The 23,923-nt window shown below is 37.9% G+C and overlaps 1 protein-coding gene across 1 annotated transcript in view; it reads left to right on the top strand.

Moving 5' to 3' along the window:
- The window catches only part of DNAH3 (dynein axonemal heavy chain 3), a 403,897-nt gene that overhangs the window by 151,849 nt on the left and 228,125 nt on the right, over positions 1-23,923 (top strand). The window contains exons 24-31 of the mRNA XM_078777885.1: positions 1,677-1,878; positions 1,985-2,077; positions 6,171-6,281; positions 8,090-8,204; positions 12,959-13,157; positions 13,240-13,348; positions 19,932-20,045; positions 20,151-20,327. Coding sequence (XP_078634011.1) covers positions 1,677-1,878; positions 1,985-2,077; positions 6,171-6,281; positions 8,090-8,204; positions 12,959-13,157; positions 13,240-13,348; positions 19,932-20,045; positions 20,151-20,327 — 1,120 coding nt within the window. The remainder of the gene's footprint in view (positions 1-1,676; positions 1,879-1,984; positions 2,078-6,170; positions 6,282-8,089; positions 8,205-12,958; positions 13,158-13,239; positions 13,349-19,931; positions 20,046-20,150; positions 20,328-23,923) is intronic.

Here is a 23,923-nt window from a genome sequence, read left to right as displayed (position 1 = left end):
ACCGCCGACCATAATACCAAGCTTCCCTACTCTACATTCACTATGCTATCCCTGGTCATCATGCGGTCCCCATATGCATCTGGAGGCATTTTTAGTGTCGCCCCCTTCATCAGTTGTTTTCCAGACAACCACGAAATGTCAATAAGCAGTATCCCTTCCATATGCCAAGCGTACCCATTTTCGAGAGGATATCTCTGATGGTTTCGAAAATATTTTGGGTTAATTTCGGAGAAATTCATTGAATTTTACAGTACGTACGTACGACAAAAGTACATTTTTTACATTTCCGCTGTATGATGCGCGCGTAAGTAAGAGCCTTCAAAACTGGCAGGGCCACAGAACCATGGGAGGTCTGTGCCTAGCATAAATTCCTAGGCTGAATTATATGTACTGACGGAGATACCAGGCCGCAAAGTCGGCACCGGAGCTAAAAATCCTCCTTTTTGACTCTACATGACCCAGTTTGACGTGGTCGTTCACGGAAACTGGCAGGATTTCAGAGTTAAACTTTTAACACAAGGTCAGGCATGTTATATACAATAAAAAAATGCATAGAAATCGTAGTCCCACGAGTTCGGAACGAAACTCATTTTTTTGGCACTATTTCAGACCTCAGCTTGAGGCCTATCATGCTGAAGTGCAGATCCTCCTTCATGCCACATCCGATCGATGCAGCCGTGCAGCGATCGGTGCAGTCGTTTCTGCGGCACATGGTGCAGTGATCGGTGCAGCCGTTTGTGCGGCACATGGTGTGCAGCGATCGGTGCAGCCGTTTGTGCAGCACACGGTGCAGCGATCGGTGCAAACGTGGACTCCCACACTGCCACATCCTGCTGATACTTGCTCCCGCATGACGTCATTTTCCTGGGTGCCGCACAAACGACTGCACCGATCGAGATTTAACGGATGTTTATATAAATCGTTTAAAAGAAAAAAAAGCCTTCAATATCCGATAATTAGCCTTTTCATTTGGGCCTCCCAATTGAAGCCCCGCCCGTAGGGCGGGTACCGTTGCTCGTCGGAAGAAGACGTCACAATGAACGTCATGCAAACGCGAATGTTATGCGGGAGTCCAAACCTGAGAATGCTGGAGACTAAAGCTGAAATTGGGAAAACAAAATAGCCTATTTTACTCCTGGGGATCCCAGGATTATCCACCCAAAAAATATTTGCGATCGGTTCAGCAGTTTTTACGGTACCTTCGAACGGACAGACAGACATTTGGTGAATTATAGTAAGATTTTCGGAGCTATCGAGACAGTGGATTGTTGCCTATACATCACGCAAATAAAGGGATGTGTCAAAAGAGCGTGTTGCATGCTCGGAACCAAGATCGCAGGTCGGGCAGGTACTCTGCTAGTGTGGGTAATGATGAAAACGACCTTAGGTCTCACCACCTGGATTTTACATTTTTCCCTCACGTGGTCCCCCGTTCCTGCTCCCTCTGATCCCCTTCCTTGGGAGGGTTCTGACAGCATACCTGCACATTCTCGGACTAAGACCACTGTGTGGTCAAAATGTCAGAGTTAAACCTTGTATGCTGGGCAGCTTTCCGAGTTGATGGCGCCTTCAGTTCCATAGTTCTCTGAGAGTGAATATTGGTGTCGAGATAATTATTGAGTTGTCCAGTTTTCCCATGAGCAGAAATTCCATGGAAGTTGGTTGTTTTTACGCAGGTTTTTCTTCCTCTCTAACGACGAACTCCTGGGAATTCTGTCAGAAACGAAAGACCCGTTGCGGGTTCAACGCCACCTCAAGAAGTGCTTTGAGGGCATTGACCGTCTGGAATTCACAGAACACTTGGAGATAACAGGCATGATCAGTTCCGAGAACGAGATGGTGCCGTTTGTCAACGTGATCCATCCGGCTAAAGCTAATGTAGGTTGTGTGTGCACTGTGCATGTGTGTTCATTGTCAGTGCATGTTTCATTTAAATCTTTGGAACTCATCCACATGCGTTGAATGTCTTTTGTCCTCCTCGCAGGGCATGGTGGAGAAGTGGCTCTCGCAAGTGGAGCAGGGAATGCTCGAAAGCATTTGCAATGTTATCGGTCAAGCTATTGCAGAATCTGCAGAGGTCAGGGCTCTCAGGATTTTTTCGGACTTGTATAAAAAGTCGAGGTTCGTGGAGGAGCTAGAACATGGCATAGACCAGGACGTTGGAGAACACAAGGAACAACAGAAAGAGAATGGGGAAACACAAAAACTGCAAGGATGAAGGACAAAATAGAGGATGACATGGACAAATATGGGATTAGCGGATAAGATGTATACAGAAGCAAGTTCTCAGGATTGGTAGAATTTGCACATCGGCTAGCTGCGGCATCAGCGACAAGGCCTGAGCCACACGGACACAAATTCGACAATACAGCACAACAGGGTATGGTTTAACATTGTACAAAAGCACAAACAGCACCACACGGACGAAAATATAACAGAAATGTATGACGAATCTGGCCCAAAAATTTCGATAAACTGGAAGGAGGAACTGCCGATACAAAGTCTACTTGCATCAGACCCGGCACTGGGAGTCCCCGGGTTTGTTAGACTGGATTGAGTAGCAGTTTTAGTGTAGGGTAACATTGATGGGAGTACTGAGGGAGTGTATCCAAAAGGTAAGTATTAAATAAGGTATAACGACGAATGTATCGCAGATGAGAAGAGATCAGCAAGTGTCTGGCTTGGCATAAAGTAATTTAGCGAAATTACACAAAGTAAACTAGAACGGCACTCAGTAGAGAGCATACCTCAGCCAGGTGAACAGTTTACGTTTTGATCTCCTAGAGTAGACCAAAAAAATCACAGTACAGAATCACATTTAATCAAAATCATCCGTCCACAACTTTTTGAGATATCCTACTATCTATCGATTTTGGCCCTGGTGTTGGGCTAGCGGCTAGGGTGCCAGCTTGGGATCCTAGGATCCTGGGTTCGAATCCCGGTCAATCGCTGAATTAACACCAGGGGGGTTGACTCAGCCTGTCATCCTTCCGAGGTCGGCAAATTGAGTACCAGCTCACTGGTAATTCCCTGTTTGTCATAAAAGGCGGCTAACAGGGTCGGTGGCAGGAAGGGCATCCGGCCGTAAAACATTGCTTCAAAAAGGGGACCGAAAAACAACAACAACCACGGTCCCCGAAAAAGGCCAACCCCCGCTTGCGGGGAAAAATGGCCTCTAAAGGTGTTTTTTTTTTTTTTTAATCGATTTTGGCCCGATCCCCCAATGGTATAGAATCGCTCAAAAATTTCTACTAGCTGGATCCGGATCTTCAGCAAAATTGAATCGATTCTTCCTTGTCAGACACACAACCTGTCCAACAAGTTTCGTCCAAATCCATCCATAAGTTTTTAAGATATCCTGCTATGTATCGTTTTTGGCCCTATCTCCCAATGGTGAAGAATCACTCAAAAAATTAAATAATTCTCATATGCGAATCCATATTCAGATCTTCACCAAAATCGAATTAAATCGTCCGTGTCAGACACCCAACCGGTCCACAAAGTTTCGTCGAAATCGGTCCACAACTTTTTGAGATTTCCTGCTATGTATCGTTTTTGGCCCTATCTCCCAATGGTGAAGAATCACTTTTAAAATTCTAGTAGCCGGGTCCGAATCCGGATCTTCACCCAAATCTAATAATTTCGTCCTTGTCAAATACGCTACATCTCTGCCAAATTTCGTCCGAATCCGTCCACAACTTTTTGAGATATTTTGTTCACAGACAGACAGGGGTGAAAACATAACCTTTGGTGGCGGAGGTAATAACTGAATTGTCTTTTTGGACATTGTAAAACCTTTTTCTTTTTTATAACCGAACAGTCAACCTCGTTTGGTTCTTCTATATTTGCGTTGGGCCACGGACATCCCGATCCTCGATTGTACTCAAGTGGCTGCAGAGAGCGAGCAAAAGAATGATGCGACCCTTATCAAACAAAGAAGCAATGTTAGTGACAATACCTTTAAAAAGTAACGAGCTAAAGTTATACGCCACCTGGAGTTATAAAAAGGTTAGAGCGTCTGCTTTGGGTCCGGTTGGTCAGCAGTTCGATTCCGACACAGGTCGAGTCATGCTAAAGACTTTTTTAAATGGTACTTACTCGGTCGGCATTCAGCATTTAGTGGATCGAGCACGAACAAACCGCCACTCACGTCATATATTATACCAGTGTACTCTGCAACAAACCGATGGGACAAAGGGCGAAGACAACAGTCATTACACGAACATCAACATTTACATGATGTAAAATCTTACCTGTCACTTCTCTCTCGACCAATCGCTCGACACCGCAATCTTCCCGCCATTCTACCGACTGTTCTTCATATCCCTCTTCATCATGACACGGTAGATGCTTCGAAGGTGCAAAGACCAATTCTATTTTCAAACTTGGTACTTGAGCACCAAATGGGATTATCAAGAGCTTTTCATTTGCAGTTATCGCATCGGAAGTTTGATAAGCAGCGCCCCACCCTCTTTCTTTCTTTCTTTTGTTTTATTCCTTTGTCTCTTCTCTTTTCACCTGTCACAAAATACCCTTTATTTAACAAATATTTATATTATTAAATACATGATCTGAGCTCAAACATGCACACACACACACACACACACAAACACATGCACAGACACACACAGACACACACACAAACACACACACACACACACAAACAAACACACACAGATACACACACACACACACACACAGATACACGCACACACAGATGCACACACACACAAAGATACACGCACACACAGACACACACACACACACACACACACACACAGATACACGCACACACAGATGCACACACACAAAGATACACGCACACACAGATGCACACACACACAAAGATACACGCACATACAGATGCACACACACACAGATACACGCACACACAGATGCACACACACACAAAGATACACGCACACACAGATGCACACACACACAAAGATACACGCACACACAGACACACACACACACACACACACAAAGATACACGCACACACAGACACACACACACACACACACACAGATACACGCACACACAGATGCACACACACACACACACACACACACACACACACAAAGATACACGCACACACAGACACACACACACAGACACACACAAACACACACACACACACACAAACAAACACACACAGATACATACACACACACACACACACACACACACACACAAACAAACACACACAGATACACACACACACACACACACACACACACACACACACACAAAGATACACGCACACACAGACAGACACACACACACACACACACACACACACACACACGACTGTTCGACGAGACAAACACAGCCACTGAGATTGGGAAACTGCTATTACCTCCAGGGTCCTCGAGTAACCGTGACGTCATAACAATGGCGCTTCTTTTCTCACCACACTCAAGTGGGGCATCTCCTGAGGAGGGATTTCCTCCTCCCGGATCCCCACCAATGCCAATCTTGCAATTACTGTACCTTGGAATTTTTGCCATTTATTTTATTATTCTGTCCCTTTTGGCCATTGACCCCCTCCTACCGATTCTCTAGCATCGACCTTTGACCCATCATCTTTACTTCACCTCCTTTTTGATACATCAATAATGTCACCCATGCCCCCTACATCCGACACCTTTGGATCGCGAACCTTCTCATCACCACCTATAAATACTCGCACCACCCACCTCTCCATCTTTTGCCCCGATGGGGGTTTATCACTCGAAACGTCAGCTGCTCCTCTCTTCCCACAGTGGTTACACAATGATCGGCTTTCACTTGATGAAATACATTTTTGATATTATTTGGTTTTGACATCTTCGCACTGTCCTTTGGGAATGGGAGACAATCGCCTGATATCTACCAACACTTGGTATAAAGTAGGCACCGCAGTGACATTCTAGTATAGAAATCGAAAAACATTTTTGAATTTTTTTTTAAAACTTTGAATAAATATCTCTTTCCTGTTCCAATAATTTGATAATATTGTTGTGACGAACTCACTTTGATGGATGTCTGTTAAAGGAAGATGTGCAATTGAACAGATATAATTAAATATCTCGTGGTGATGACGTAGGATATATCGCGAAGAATTGTATTTTTTCAATCCGAAGGTATTACACTTCCTTAATGCCAAGGTTATCTGTGCACCTGATAGGTAACACGGAAGCAGTGGGTAATGGAGTGGCCCGGCCAGGTGGTCATTTGCATTTCCACGGTGTACTGGACTGCGGAGGTCTCGGAAGCCATTTCAAATGGAACTCTCAAGGTTTGAGTTTGCCGTCATTTCCTTTGTGCCTCTGTCTATCTAGTTCCATAAGGAACCAGATAACAGGTTGCGGTATCATCTACCGTGGTTTACCACTCATGCAAAAGGCCATGTATTTATTATGCACAGGTGGATGGACGAGTGTGAAAAAGGTGGGGACATAAGGGAACCTAAGTTAGGATAGGAAAAGGTCATGTGCAGAACATATAGCTGGGGAGGCTTGGAAGAAGGAGGGTCAAGGGGTGAGGGTTGACTAAGGGGTGTACATCATTAATTTATTTATTTATTTGTTTGTTTATAAACAATGAATAAAAAAATTAATGTTTTTCCCCAAGACATAAATAATTATTTATTTTAAAGTCATCACAGGTAAATAATTTCCAAGTCATCACAGACATCACAAGCAGATAAATATAAATAAAGAAATACAATAAATAATAAATAAATAATAATAACAAATAATAATAATAAAATAATAAGAATAATTGTAATATAATAATAAATAAATAATAATAACAAATAATAATAATAGTAATATAATAATAAATAAATAATAATAACAAATAATAACAATAAAATAATAATAATAATAATAATAGTAATATAATAATAAATAAATAATCATAACAAATATTAATAATAAAATAATAATAATAATAGTAATATAATAATAAATAATAATAACAAATAATAATAATAAAACAATAATAATAGTAATATAATAAGAAATAAATAATAATAACAAATAATAACAATTCAATAATATTATTAATAGTAATATAATAATAAATAATAATAACAAATACTAATAATAGTAGTAATATAATAATAAATAAATAAATAATAAGAAATAATAAAATAATAATAATAATAGTAATATAATAATAAATAAATAATAATAATAAAATATTAATAGTAATATAATAAATAATAATAATAAAATAATAATAATTATAGTAATATAAGAATAAATAAATAATAATAACAAAAAAAAATTTTTTTTTAAATATAATAATGAATAAACAATAATAATAATAGTAATATAATAATAAATAAATAATAATAACAAATAACAACAATAAAATAATAATAATAGTAATACAATAATAAATAAATAATAAAAACAAATAATAATAATAAAATAATAATAATAATAGTAATATAATAATAAATAAATAATAATGAACATAAACAGATAAATAATTATTTATTTCCAAGTCATCACAGAACTTTGGCAAACTTCATTTTTAGAATTCTGCCAACAAGCAATTCTGCCAACCCCACGGGGTGGCCCCAATAAAAAGTGTCCTCCAGGGTTCCGCAGCCGACCATGGCTTGCGGTTTGCTGGCCAAACAGTCTGTGATGGTGTCACTTTTAAAACGCATGATGCTTTCCTTGCCTTTTATGCATGTAAGTCCTCAACTGGTCTCCCCTACACAAAAGGTTTCACACAACACAATGTTGCTCTATCTGCTTTATAATGGCAACACAATCATCTTACTGTGCTCATTCCTTCAATCCCTCACCCCTCACTCTTCTGTTCCTTTTGTCTCGGTATGTCCTGATTCGTTCAGTGTATTCTCTCTCTCTTCCACGACCCTCGACTATGTCTACAAAAAAACCTCAGTGCACATTTTACAAGTTGCCTTACTTCTAGACAAATACAATAGTCGAACTTACTCGATCACACAGACATTGCTATTCTTAATACAATCTAACTATAGATCCGCCCCTTCCAGGTAACAGCACTTTTGCTGCTTTTAATGTTCACTCATCCAATTATGCAACATTTACTGTTTCCCGGTAGGCCTACTTACAGCAGAGCAATGATCAGATTGCAGACATCGTGCAACTGGTGAGAGGAAAACTGTCTGGAGGGGCACGTTTGACGTTGGGCGCACTCACGGTCATCGATGTTCACGGTAAGACAGGCATCATGCACCAGGTAAGACAAGGATATACAACAACAAGAGGCGACAAAGTGCCCTCTTATGCAATCACTTTGGCTGTTTCGGGATTTTCTTATTTACAGCATCAGCAAAGAACTCTCATAACCAAGTCAAATGGGAACCCCGACTGTGACCGTTGAACTTTAACCCATATCATGACGTCAAAGCCATGCCCATACTTTCTGCCACGTGGTTTGCTCTTTAATCTGCCATGCAAGAAGTACACCTGTTATAGTTACCACCTCCTCACGTGAAATTCAGAAAGTTGTACCTGGTTTTTTTTTTTAATACATCGTCTAAGGCTCGTAATGGAGCTGCCAGACACAGACACACACACACACACACACACACACACACACACACACACACACACACACACACACACACACACACACACACACACACACACACACAGACATACTGATGAGACAAACACTTAACAGCCACTGAGCTTGGGGGAAGGGTCGTCACTGCCGTCACTTCTCGGGATACTCTGGGTACCAGTGACGTCATAACAATGGTGCCGCTTTACTCACCGCACTCAGCGGGGCATTTTCTCAGGAGGAATTTCCTCCTCCCCATGGATGCCAACCGATGGGGATTGTCCGAGCTCTATCCTTTTAAATGCTGAGCGTCAAACAAGGAAGTGGCACGTACCATTTTGAAAGTCTTTGGAATGACTTGAACCGGTCCAAACCAGATCGGGTGTTTTTTAGGAGACACCATCTCCTTACTTGATGGCCGTTGGCTCCCTTTGGGGGCTTATCCGCCCTTTGTCAGGTGTTGTTTTTGGTCCTGGCAGGATGTCACAGTCACCCTCCCCAATAGCAAAGCCAGTGAGGAGTTGGTCAGGTTCACTATGTCAATAAATTATATTTCGTTCAAAATCATGGTAGATTAGCAAACCTATACATTTTTGGAAAGGTTATAGCATAAGGAAACTAAAAATCAATTTTTACATTTGGAGAGATACCTGTATGGCGGCCATTTTGGATTTTCAAAATGGCCACTGTAAAATACATATTTTGTTCTATTTCTGCCTCTAATTACCCTAAAAACTTTTTAAAATATACTAAACCTATATTTTCAGGGACAAGGAATCCAATGAAAGTATCAAATTAGTGCTATGGGGAATGGTAAGACACGAATCAAAGGTTTTGAATTGCAAAATACTGTCTTTATATTCGCGATAAGTTGCATAATCAAATACATGTTATCATTTTGTACAGGCAGTTAATAACATCAAAATGTGTCACAATAATTCATATCACCAAACATACACAGGCAGTCAGCAAAATCATATATACACATGCAGTCAGTATAACTTCACATCTACACAGGCAGTCAATGACAAAATATACACAGGCAGTCAATGGCATCAAACATACACGATTACAGAATATGCCATTTAGAGTTCGTCATCACTGTCCTGTGTGTCGTATCCGACAATATAGTCCGCATCGTTTTCACAGTCCGTTCCACACAAGCAAAGGTCGGTCGAATTGATTGGCAAATCGAATTGGTCGAATGGTCGACCGAATCGAATTCGATGAATCGAATCGAATCGAATTGGTCGAATGGTCGATCGAAGCGATTGGTCGAATTGGTCGAATTGGTCGAATTGGTCGAATCGAATTGGTCGGAATTGGCAAATGTAAACATTGATTTTCAGATTTTCCATGTAATAACGTTTCCAAAAATGTATAGGTTTGCTAATCTACCATGATTTTGAACGAAAAAACATAGTGAACCTGACTAAGTCTCGGTTTAGTCACCGACAACCCGACCATGCGGCATGGTGGCACTGGGTTACATGCTACCAGTGGCAGACCGAAAAGACTGACCTGACTGTTGGTTTCTCTTCTCGCTTAACTCCATTTTATTTTGTTTTCATGAGTCGGTGATGATTATGATGATGATGATGCAGTCCTTTGTTTGTTTTGTTTTTTCACATATACATTATCATGCCAACACAATTCTATGTAAAATATCTTGCTTGTGACATATTGTCATTTCATTTGTACGCTGGCAGGATGGCCTAAGTATGCACACATGCCTCTAGGAGTTCGAATCTCAGCCTAACTTTAGACTTCCATGCTGGTGTCTCTCAGGCAGGGCGAGGCATACAATGTGTTAGTTAGCGAGGCATAAATGCTGCCGCAATTAGTTGGTAGATGTCAAAGATCCCACGGTGTCCTTCGGGAAGAGTCGGCGAACTATCGCCGGCACCCTGGCCGGATTACAAATTCCTGCCCTAACCTACAAGGGGCACTGTATCAACCGCACACCCCCATTCTCAGTCAATGATGCTACCCCACAACCTTATACTGTATACGAAAGAAGAAAAAGATTTCATTCAAAACTCACAAGTATCTTTACACAAACAAACGTTCACCCCTGATTCCATGTACAACAAGAAAGTACAATCAGAGATTGCAGACCCTTGCTATTTTGTACATTCTTTCATTATTTTGTACAACCCCACTTCATCAGACACGCTTGACACATGACATCCTTTTTTATAAAGCTGAATTCAGTATTGTATTTTACATATATATATATTTTAATGAAGCTGTCCTCGGGGTCTTTTGAGTCCCCGGGGTCTTTTGTGTCCTCGAGGTCCTCTGGTTCTTCATGGTGTTTAAGGGTCTTCGAGGTATTTTGGGGTCTTGGTGGTCTAAAGCGTCTTGGGGGGTCTTAAAGGTTCCTCAAAGGCCCAATGGGTCTCAGCAGTCCAAAGTGTCAAAAGGTACATTCCAATAGTACATAATTAATAGACAGGATGCCACTGACTTCAAACAGTACATAATTAATAGATATATTGAAAACTCACACATCTGGAGAAGATAATATAGTCGACTTTCTTCTTCTTCAAACAATAACAACTTCTGGCTGCCAGTCCATAAGGCCAATCATGTTGAAATTTTAAACAAGTGTTCCCCTTTATGGTTACTTAATTACTTTGAAGTTTCACATCCATCGAAAAACCCTGGTGTTGGGCTAGCGGCTAGGGTGCCGGCTTAGGATCCTAGGATCCTGGGTTCGAATCCCGGTCGATCGCTGAATTAACGCCAGGGGGGTTGACTCAGCCTGTCATCCTTCCGAGGTCGGCTAATTGAGTACCAGTTCACTGGTAATTCCCTGTTTGTCGTTAAAGGCGGCAAAAAGGGTTGGCGTCAGGAAGGGCATCCGGCCGTAAAACATTGCTTCAAAAAGGGGACCAAAAAACAACAACAACCACGGTTCCCGAAAAAGGCCAACCCCCGCTTTGCGGGGAAAAATGGCCTCTAAAGGTGTTTTTTTTTTTTTTTCACATCCATCGAATGAAGCAGTTCAAGAGATTAAATTTTTAAAAGATTTTCGTTTTATTGAATATGGCCACCAAATCATGTGACGTATGAATTAATTCAAGGGCACTATGGTATCCCCAAGGCATGGGGATCATAAGTGCCAAGTTTCCATTCGATCTGTTCAGTCATTCGGGAGGAGTGGCTTTTTAAAAGTTTATTCTTCAAAAAATCATAGCCACCAAACCATGTGACCTATGACGTCATGGTCGTGGAACTATTTGTTCGTCATGGGTATATGATCATGCCTGTAAAGTTTCGCCTCAATCTGTTCAGCCGTTTTGGAGAAAAAGGGTTTTTAGTGTTTTTTAAGGCTTTTGTGTTAAAAAAAAAAAATGGCGGCCGAACCACGTGACCAATAACGTCATTATTATTTATTTACTTTTTTTCTCCACCAATTTATCCCTAGATGACGCTCAAGAAATTTCATCCTAATCGGATGAAATTTTGTACTTGTTGAATTGTGACATCATATTGAAGTCACCTATGACATCATCATTAACAAATGTTATTCCCCATGGAGAGTTCTTTTCAATGAGCCATGTCTCAATTTTTTTCGACTCAGCACTTTTGGAGACATAAAGGTGCAAAGTTTTTCGTTTTTTTCAAGATGGCACCCTACCACGTGACCTGTGACATCATAATTATCATTAAACTTCCACAGGAGGAGGCGCACCTATGGTGAAATTTTCCTGTGAATCGGACCAACAGTTGAAGAGAAAAACATACTCATTCTGTGCAGACAGACAGACAGACAAACGGACCCAAATGCAAAAAAAAAAAAAAAATTACCCTCGCCGAAGGAGACCTCATACCCTCTCCTTTGGGCTCGCCAACCACATACCCTCTCCTTTGGCGAAGGTAATTTTTTTTGTGTGTGTGTGTGTGTGTGTACAAGATCGAGGATCGTGGAAGAGCTAACATTAATCACATAAAACTGACACATAAAACATAAGATAAAGGGAGCGGGAGACAAGATGGGGGGAGAGAGGGAAGCACACAAGTCCAACGGTAGAGAACAGGGACATCGGGAGATCTGTGGGAGGGAGAGGGCTTGTGGGAGGAGGCATGGGAAGGGGGAGGGGCTGGGGTGGGAGAGGTAAAAAAAAAAGCACATGAACACTGCTAGGACTTCCAGGAAGAAGTCGGTATTTCAAAAAAGTGGATCTGGGGTGAATTAGCGGGGGTAGAAAAGATCAATATTTTGGATGGGGGAAGATAAGAGATGGTGGTGAACAGCTATTTTAAAGACCTGGAGGGAGGAGTGGGATTGAATAGAGTGAGGGAATTTGTTCCAGAGGCGGGAGAAAAGAGGAATGAAAGAGTGAAGCATCTGTTATCACACGTGAAATTAATGCACCTGTTATCATTTCACTGCAGCTCGTGATGTCGTTGCCAAGTTGACAGAGGAGGGAATCTCCAGCATCAACGACTTTCAGTGGATCTCGCAGTTGCGCTATTACTGGGAGGAGGGAGACATAATGATCCGTATGATCACGGCGGAGCTCAAATACGGCTACGAGTATTTAGGGAACTCACCTCGACTCGTCATCACCCCCCTCACGGATCGCTGCTACAGGTATCACATGACATTTATCTTTGAGACCTCGGTTTATAAATGCGACTGACTCATCTTTACACCCCTGTGTCTGTGCACTAAGGACTCTTATGGGGGCTTTGAAATTGAACCTCGGTGGTGCTCCGGAAGGCCCAGCGGGCACCGGAAAAACCGAGACCACAAAGGACTTGGCTAAAGCATTGGCCAAGCAGGTGCATGAGTACATTTAGCCGTTCTGAATTCACTCAATTTTTACACCTCTAGAAGTGAGACTTAATCTCCCCCGACTGGTTCCCAGATTATATTATACTAGCTGTGACTATCCGTCGCTTCGCTGACGGATTTAATCGCTGAAGTAAATAGATTATTACCTTTCCAAACAAGTAAATGGATTATTAGCTTTCCAAACAAGTAAATAGATTATTAGCTTTCCAAACAAGTAAATAGATTATTAGCTTCCCAAACAAGTAAATAGATTATTAGCTTTCCAAACAAGTAAATAGATTATTAGCTTTCCAAACAAGTAAATAGATTATTAGCTTTCCATACCAGTAAATAGATTATTATCTTTCCAAACAAGTAAATAGATTATTAGCTTTCCAAACAAGTAAATGGATTATTAGCTTTCCAAACAAGTAAATAGATTATTAGCTTTCCAAACAAGTAAATAGATTATTAGCTTTCCAAACAAGTAAATAGATTATTAGCTTTCCATACCAGTAAATAGATTATTATCTTTCCAAACAAGTAAATAGATTATTAGCTTTCCAAACAAGTAAATGGATTATTAGCTTTCCAAACAAGTAAATAGATTATTAGCTTTCCAAACAAGTAAATAGATTATTAGCTTTCCAAACAAGTAAATAGATTATTAGCTTTCCAAACAAGTAAATGGATTATTATCTTTCCAAACAAGTAAATAGATTATTAGCTTTCCAAACAAGTAAATAGATTATTAGCTTTCCAAACAAGTAAATAGATTATTAGCTTTCCAAACAAGTAAATAGATTATTAGCTTTCCATACCAGTAAATAGATTATTATCTTTCCAAACAAGTAAATAGATTATTAGCTTTCCAAACAAGTAAATGGATTATTAGCTTTCCAAACAAGTAAATAGATTATTAGCTTTCCAAACAAGTAAATGGATTATTAGCTTTCCAAACAAGTAAATAGATTATTAGCTTTCCAAACAAGTTAATAGATTATTAGCTTTCCATACCAGTAAATAGATTATTATCTTTCCAAACAAGTAAATAGATTATTAGCTTTCCAAACAAGTAAATGGATTATTAGCTTTCCAAACAAGTAAATAGATTATTAGCTTTCCAAACAAGTAAATAGATTATTAGCTTTCCAAACAAGTAAATAGATTATTAGCTTTCCAAACAAGTAAATAGATTATTAGCTTTCCAAACAAGTAAATAGATTATTAGCTTTCCAAACAAGTAAATGGATTATTAGCTTTCCAAACAAGTAAATAGATTATTAGCTTTCCAAACAAGTAAATAGATTATTAGCTTTCCAAACAAGTAAATAGATTATTAGCTTTCCAAACAAGTAAATAGATTATTAGCTTTCCAAACAAGTAAATAGATTATTAGCTTTCCAAACAAGTAAATAGATTATTAGCTTTCCAAACAAGTAAATCGATTATTAGCTTTCCAAACAAGTAAATAGATTATTAGCTTTCCAAACAAGTAAATAGATTATTAGCTTTCCAAACAAGTAAATAGATTATTAGCTTTCCAAACAAGTAAATGGATTATTAGCTTTCCAAACAAGTAAATAGATTATTAGCTTTCCAAACAAGTAAATAGATTATTAGCTTTCCAAACAAGTAAATAGATTATTAGCTTTCCAAACAAGTAAATAGATTATTAGCTTTCCAAACAAGTAAATAGATTATTAGCTTTCCAAACAAGTAAATAGATTATTAGCTTTCCAAACAAGTAAATGGATTATTAGCTTTCCAAATAAGTCAATAGATTATTAGCTTTCCAAACAAGTAAATAGATTATTAGCTTTCCAAACAAGTAAATGGATTATTAGCTTTCCAAACAAGTAAATGGATTATTAGCTTTCCAAACAAGTAAATAGATTATTAGCTTTCCAAACAAGTTAATAGATTATTAGCTTTCCAAACAAGTAAATAGATTATTAGCTTTCCAAACAAGTAAATAGATTATTAGCTTTCCAAACAAGTAAATAGATTATTAGCTTTCCAAACAAGTAAATAGATTATTAGCTTTCCAAACAAGTAAATAGATTATTAGCTTTCCAAACAAGTAAATAGATTATTAGCTTTCCAAACAAGTAAATAGATTATTAGCTTTCCAAACAAGTAAATGGATTATTAGCTTTCCAAATAAGTCAATAGATTATTAGCTTTCCAAACAAGTAAATGGATTATTAGCTTTCCAAACAAGTAAATAGATTATTAGCTTTCCAAACAAGTAAATAGATTATTAGCTTTCCAAACAAGTAAATAGATTATTAGCTTTCCAAACAAGTAAATAGATTATTAGCTTTCCAAACAAGTAAATGGATTATTAGCTTTCCAAACAAGTAAATGGATTATTAGCTTTCCAAATAAGTCAATAGATTATTAGCTTTTCAAACAAGTAAATGGATTATTAGCTTTCCAAACAAGTAAATGGATTATTAGCTTTCCAAATAAGTCAATAGATTATTAGCTTTCCAAACAAGTAAATGGATTATTAGCTTTCCAAACAAGTAAATGGATTATTAGCTTTCCAAATAAGTCAATAGATTATTAGCTTTCCAAACAAGTAAATGGATTATTAGCTTTCCAAACAAGTAAATGGATTATTAGCTTTCCAAACAAGTAAATGGATTATTAGCTTTCCAAACAAGTAAATGGATTATTAGCTTTCCAAACAAGTAAATGGATTATTAGCTTTCCAAACAAGTAAATAGATTATTAGCTTTCCAAACAAGTAAATGGATTATTAGCTTTCCAAACAAGTAAATGGATTATTAGCTTTCCAAACAAGTAAATAGATTATTAGCTTTCCAAACAAGTTAATAGATTATTAGCTTTCCAAACAAGTAAATAGATTATTAGCTTTCCAAACAAGTAAATAGATTATTAGCTTTCCAAACAAGTAAATAGATTATTAGCTTTCCAAACAAGTAAATAGATTATTAGCTTTCCAAACAAGTAAATAGATTATTAGCTTTCCAAACAAGTAAATGGATTATTAGCTTTCCAAACAAGTAAATGGATTATTAGCTTTCCAAATAAGTCAATAGATTATTAGCTTTCCAAACAAGTAAATGGATTATTAGCTTTCCAAACAAGTAAATGGATTATTAGCTTTCCAAATAAGTCAATAGATTATTAGCTTTCCAAACAAGTAAATGGATTATTAGCTTTCCAAACAAGTAAATGGATTATTAGCTTTCCAAACAAGTAAATGGATTATTAGCTTTCCAAACAAGTAAATGGATTATTAGCTTTCCAAACAAGTAAATGGATTATTAGCTTTCCAAACAAGTAAATGGATTATTAGCTTTCCAAACAAGTAAATGGATTATTAGCTTTCCAAACAAGTAAATAGATTATTAGCTTTCCAAACAAGTAAATGGATTATTAGCTTTCCAAACAAGTAAATGGATTATTAGCTTTCCAAACAAGTAAATAGATTATTAGCTTTCCAAACAAGTAAATGGATTATTAGCTTTCCAAACAAGTAAATGGATTATTAGCTTTCCAAACAAGTAAATAGATTATTAGCTTTCCAAACAAGTTAATAGATTATTAGCTTTCCAAACAAGTAAATAGATTATTAGCTTTCCAAACAAGTAAATAGATTATTAGCTTTCCAAACAAGTAAATAGATTATTAGCTTTCCAAACAAGTAAATAGATTATTAGCTTTCCAAACAAGTAAATAGATTATTAGCTTTCCAAACAAGTAAATGGATTATTAGCTTTCCAAACAAGTAAATGGATTATTAGCTTTCCAAATAAGTCAATAGATTATTAGCTTTCCAAACAAGTAAATGGATTATTAGCTTTCCAAACAAGTAAATGGATTATTAGCTTTCCAAATAAGTCAATAGATTATTAGCTTTCCAAACAAGTAAATGGATTATTAGCTTTCCAAACAAGTAAATGGATTATTAGCTTTCCAAACAAGTAAATGGATTATTAGCTTTCCAAACAAGTAAATGGATTATTAGCTTTCCAAACAAGTAAATGGATTATTAGCTTTCCAAACAAGTAAATGGATTATTAGCTTTCCAAACAAGTAAATGGATTATTAGCTTTCCAAACAAGTAAATAGATTATTAGCTTTCCAAACAAGTAAATGGATTATTAGCTTTCCAAACAAGTAAATGGATTATTAGCTTTCCAAACAAGTAAATAGATTATTAGCTTTCCAAACAAGTTAATAGATTATTAGCTTTCCAAACAAGTAAATAGATTATTAGCTTTCCAAACAAGTAAATAGATTATTAGCTTTCCAAACAAGTAAATAGATTATTAGCTTTCCAAACAAGTAAATAGATTATTAGCTTTCCAAACAAGTAAATAGATTATTAGCTTTCCAAACAAGTAAATGGATTATTAGCTTTCCAAACAAGTAAATGGATTATTAGCTTTCCAAATAAGTCAATAGATTATTAGCTTTCCAAACAAGTAAATGGATTATTAGCTTTCCAAACAAGTAAATGGATTATTAGCTTTCCAAATAAGTCAATAGATTATTAGCTTTCCAAACAAGTAAATGGATTATTAGCTTTCCAAACAAGTAAATGGATTATTAGCTTTCCAAACAAGTAAATGGATTATTAGCTTTCCAAACAAGTAAATGGATTATTAGCTTTCCAAACAAGTAAATGGATTATTAGCTTTCCAAACAAGTAAATAGATTATTAGCTTTCCAAACAAGTAAATGGATTATTAGCTTTCCAAACAAGTAAATGGATTATTAGCTTTCCAAACAAGTAAATAGATTATTAGCTTTCCAAACAAGTTAATAGATTATTAGCTTTCCAAACAAGTAAATAGATTATTAGCTTTCCAAACAAGTAAATAGATTATTAGCTTTCCAAACAAGTAAATAGATTATTAGCTTTCCAAACAAGTAAATAGATTATTAGCTTTCCAAACAAGTAAATAGATTATTAGCTTTCCAAACAAGTAAATAGATTATTAGCTTTCCAAACAAGTAAATAGATTATTAGCTTTCCAAACAAGTAAATGGATTATTAGCTTTCCAAATAAGTCAATAGATTATTAGCTTTCCAAACAAGTAAATGGATTATTAGCTTTCCAAACAAGTAAATAGATTATTAGCTTTCCAAACAAGTAAATAGATTATTAGCTTTCCAAACAAGTAAATAGATTATTAGCTTTCCAAACAAGTAAATAGATTATTAGCTTTCCAAACAAGTAAATGGATTATTAGCTTTCCAAACAAGTAAATGGATTATTAGCTTTCCAAATAAGTCAATAGATTATTAGCTTTTCAAACAAGTAAATGGATTATTAGCTTTCCAAACAAGTAAATGGATTATTAGCTTTCCAAATAAGTCAATAGATTATTAGCTTTCCAAACAAGTAAATGGATTATTAGCTTTCCAAACAAGTAAATGGATTATTAGCTTTCCAAATAAGTCAATAGATTATTAGCTTTCCAAACAAGTAAATGGATTATTAGCTTTCCAAACAAGTAAATGGATTATTAGCTTTCCAAACAAGTAAATGGATTATTAGCTTTCCAAACAAGTAAATGGATTATTAGCTTTCCAAACAAGTAAATGGATTATTAGCTTTCCAAATAAGTCAATAGATTATTAGCTTTCCAAACAAGTAAATGGATTATTAGCTTTCCAAACAAGTAAATGGATTATTAGCTTTCCAAATAAGTCAATAGATTATTAGCTTTCCAAACAAGTAAATGGATTATTAGCTTTCCAAACAAGTAAATGGATTATTAGCTTTCCAAACAAGTAAATTGATTATTAGCTTTCCAAACAAGTAAATGGATTATTAGCTTTCCAAACAAGTAAATGGATTATTAGCTTTCCAAACAAGTAAATGGATTATTAGCTTTCCAAATAAGTCAATAGATTATTAGCTTTTCAAACAAGTAAATGGATTATTAGCTTTCCAAATAAGTCAATAGATTATTAGCTTTCCAAACAAGTAAATGGATTATTAGCTTTCCAAACAAGTAAATGGATTATTAGCTTTCCAAATAAGTCAATAGATTATTAGCTTTCCAAACAAGTAAATGGATTATTAGCTTTCCAAACAAGTAAATGGATTATTAGCTTTCCAAACAAGTAAATGGATTATTAGCTTTCCAAATAAGTCAATAGATTATTAGCTTTCCAAACAAGTAAATGGATTATTAGCTTTCCAAACAAGTAAATAGATTATTAGCTTTCCAAACAAGTAAATGGATTATTAGCTTTCCAAACAAGTAAATGGATTATTAGCTTTCCAAACAAGTAAATAGATTATTCGGTTTCCAACGGTTCCATTTATATTATTCTTCGACAGCAGAGCCCTTTATATTAAAGCGTGATGGACACATGGATGGATGGATGTTTCTTATTTTAGTAATAGATATATTAGATATAGATTAGATAGCTGGAATTTCAAAGTCGTATTGTGACCTTTGAACTCCTAAGTTATTGAGAGTCTCAATCATCCACACAATTTCGATGTCACCAAATGGTTATGACGAAAGCGTTTCCAATCACGGTGTGTTTGTAACTTCCACCCATCTCACATCACTAACCTCATTGTTTCACAGTGCGTTGTTTTTAATTGCTCCGATGGTCTCGACTACAAAGCAATGGGGAAATTCTTCAAAGGCCTCGCGCAAGCTGGTGCCTGGGCCTGCTTTGATGAGTTCAATCGCATTGAGGTACACGAGTGAGAAACGTGAATATCGGACCTTCCTATCAATTTCATTCCTTTCTGTAAAGAGTGAAGTCGGTGGAGGTCACCAGGTTCTCTGTTGGTGTTGCAGGTCGAGGTGTTGTCGGTAATCGCACAGCAGATCTTGAGCATCCAGCAGGCGATTGCACGCAACTTGAGATGCTTCCTCTTTGAGGGAACCGAACTGGTCCTTGATCGGACGTGTGCGATCTTCATCACGATGAACCCGGGCTATGCTGGTCGGGCCGAGCTCCCGGACAACCTCAAGGTCAGCACTTGCACGTATCCTGACTGTATGGATGAATTGATTTGTTTACTTTTTCGACTCCAACACGTACTTAAGTTAAGTTACGATGACAGTGTTTCAGTTACCGCATCACAAAGGTTTTGTTTACTTGCATAACTGCACAATAACATCTGTATGTTGTGCTAATCGATGCCAAACAAAGTCGTCCAATGGCGCTCATATACTTAATTCATACGTTCCCGGGAACCTTTCTCCATAGGCATGATGTTATGGCGACCTCTTATAGTCAGACCTTCACGCAACACTCACTCCTCTGGAACACATCCTGGTCATTATCTACTACATAGAGCCGTTGGTCTGTCTGTCTGCGTATCTGTGTGTTGCCATTTTTCTCAGAGATGGCTGAACGGATCTTTGTCGAACTTTCAAAGGTTCATCAGTGAGTGCCTGGGAGTGTTTCAGGCAAAAAGAAATAAATTCTGAAATTAAAAAAGTTCGTTTTTTTGGATTAAAAAAAAAAAAATTGCTCGATAGTGCCTAAGCCTTTTTAAAATTAATGGACAGTTATATACAAGTACACATTCGCATAAATAAATACAAAACAATCACCAGACATTTGAACACAAATAAATCAAACAATTCCAGAAGTGTACGAAGTTGGTAGTACGGCTTCTTCTTCTTCCTGATCGGCATCACACTTTGAACGGCACATTCACCAGCATATATTCAACGAAAAGGTGATGAACCCCCTTCCACTCCCCCCACTCCCTTCCTCACCCCTCCCTCTCCTGCCTCCTCCTGCCACAGGTGTGATGCATCATGGGGGGAAAGGGAGGGGGGCATGGTGGGTATAACTGGGTGGGTATAAATGGCAAACGTAGCTGAAAACAAGGCATTCAGTCGATCAAAAAAAACAAGTGAAGTGAGAAAGTTTCCCCGTCTCTCCTCAAAACCAAACAATCCAGAGAAGGAATACATGGCCCTGAACGTTGGTGACATAATTTTGGAACATGAGGACAATCCATATTCTTCCTCAGAATATGAGCTGTCACAATAGATATCTCTAAACTGGGGTTGTACCCCACTCATATAGTCCCCTTCAATTGTATATTGGCAGTCCTCCTGCTAGTAAGGGCATTTTATGAGATATTTCACAAATCTGTTAACTAAATTTTTACCAAAAATTTTCTTCACCAATATGTTTGTAAAGGTGTGTAATAACATGTGTTAAAATGTTGAAGTTCAACTCCCGTGGGAAACCCAGAAAAAAAGCTGTTGAATTCGGGTACCGAAAAATTATTTTCGAGAAATTTTTTTTTTTAATCGGCCCTTAAGTAACTTATGAGGGGTCAAATATGGGTTTTTCATGATTCTGAGTTGATTGTTAACATTTATATTTTCACTTTTACATTTACACACAAAGTAGCTTTTATTTCACATACATATATAATACTCAAGAGTTATTTCTCATTCACAATGTCAGAAGTTTCAACAGTCATTGTCTATGTCTTCTTCAGACAGTCTTGATCTTCATTGTCTATGTCAACAGTCTTGTTTGTTTCCCCAACCTCCATAAAGACCACCTTGAAGGAGCTGGGGCTCCCACGTCGATCGGAAGAATGGACGCGACAAAAAGCTGGAATTCATCCGAGTTGCTTTAATCAAACCAAACACTCAGGCACTCTGAAAAGCCTGTTTATCGGGCAGCAATATATATACCTATTATCCCGGAGCGTTTGCCCAGGAAAGGCGAGAGGGGGCGTGGCCCAGCATCCTGGCTGCGGCCTGGCAAGTTGAGGGCGAGCCTGCCCGGGCGTCCTGGACGAGCCCGGCATGGTGATCGCTCCGCGTCCTTGATAGGTGCAAGGCGATTGTGAAAACCCAGCGGTAGCCGCTACAACCTGATCATTACTTGACAATTCACTTTCACTGGCTGGCACTTTGGCTGTCATCACTGATTGATCCTCAAGCGTAGCATCAACCGCAACCTCATCATTGATCTGTTCATCGGTTTCCTCCACAATGGTGTCAAGAGTGCCAGAAGTATCTGGAACATCGTCTCCACTCCTACTATTAAGGAAGCAGTATTTGTAGTTTTGTGTCTCCGTGTAAGACTCAGTGTATCCCAGCCGGTGGAACTTGTTGAGCATCCATTTTGACCCAAATCTATGATCAAGTTGTATGGCAAGCCCCATTTGGTGTGGCAATACTCCAGACCGAGGTCGACAGGCCTTAATAAAATTCTGCCCCCAAACGGCAACTCTTTCGTCTGTCTTGACAATCGGTCTCAAGAACATCTGAAGGCTTGCAGGAACAAGTGTCAGCTGACTATCGATGTCAGTCATACTGTGTGTGGTGGGGTATGACTTTGGACCTAAATCAATCAAGGCAATATCATTGGATATGAACTTGAGTGCCGTCTTTATGATCTGAGTCTTCTCATCTCCATGGTCAAGATTAGCATGATGCTCTCGCAGAATATTGTCGGTGCCATCTTTGAGACAGAGTACATCTGCCCTTCTTTCCTGTGTTGTGAAATACAAGGTGTCTTCGTATTTCTCTAGAAGTTTTATCTTTAGCCAATGCTTTGAATAAGAAAGGCTCTTCTCTGGTGACTGATCAAACTCCTGCAGCTTTTCATGGACTTGGTCCATGTTCATTACCCCATGCTCTAATTCTGAGTCTAACCATTCGCAGAATTCAATAAAAAAGCGCGCTGCCTCTCGCTCCTCATCAATACTCCTCTGTCCTCTCTTCCTTTTTCCTTCCTCATCAGTCTTGGACAAACTGTCACCTCTCGCAAACATAAGTTTGCATCGCAAATGGTACAGTGTTTCTTCTGCTACCAAGTCGTTGATCCCTTCCAGGCGTCCAGTGACTTCAGTGCCCCAGTCATCCCCGCGACTCCGTGCTGTCTTCAGCAAGCTTGCCTTCAGTGTATCTGCAGTCAAATTATCTGGCACTCTGTATTTCTTTCTAGCTTGTGCTGGATTATTTTTGTAGAGCTGGGCTGGTTGGTTGCAAAGAATGCATACATCCTTATACAGGAGGTCAACTGACTGTGATCTTCTAGAACTGCAGCCAGTTGATGAACTGAACTCACAAGTAGTGCGTCTTCTCTTCAACTTTGATGACTCTTTCTCTGCCTTTGATGCTTGAGCTGACTTCTTGGTGGTTGCAACAAAGTTGTTGTACAGATCATTTTTACACTTCTGGTGGTACCTCAGTTTTCCTTCCTTTTGAGCCTCCTTCATACGTTCCACAACAGTAACATTTTCGACAGTTTCTGCTTGTTTCAATAAAGTTGAGTATCCCTTTGGAGTTGCCTGTATGAGCCTTTCAGCTGGTGTATCCGAGCGTGCACAGATGAAGCAATTGAGCACAGGTGGAGTAACGTCTTCATCCATATTGCTAGACTCCATGTCCTGCAAAGTAGAAAATGAGATATATTTAGAAATTATTTTTCCACAAAGGAGTGTCTGTGGTGAAATATAAATGTTAACAATCAACTCAGAATCATGAAAAACCCTTATTTGACCCCTCATAAGTTACTTAAGGGCCGATTAAAAAAAAAAAAATTCTCGAAAATAATTTTTCGGTACCCGAATTCAACAGCT

Source organism: Myxine glutinosa, chromosome 1 (assembly GCF_964187855.1).
Source record: "Myxine glutinosa chromosome 1, kmMyxGlut1.1, whole genome shotgun sequence".
Lineage (NCBI taxonomy): Eukaryota > Metazoa > Chordata > Myxini > Myxiniformes > Myxinidae > Myxine > Myxine glutinosa.
This window is presented reverse-complemented; position numbering and strand designations above follow the sequence as displayed.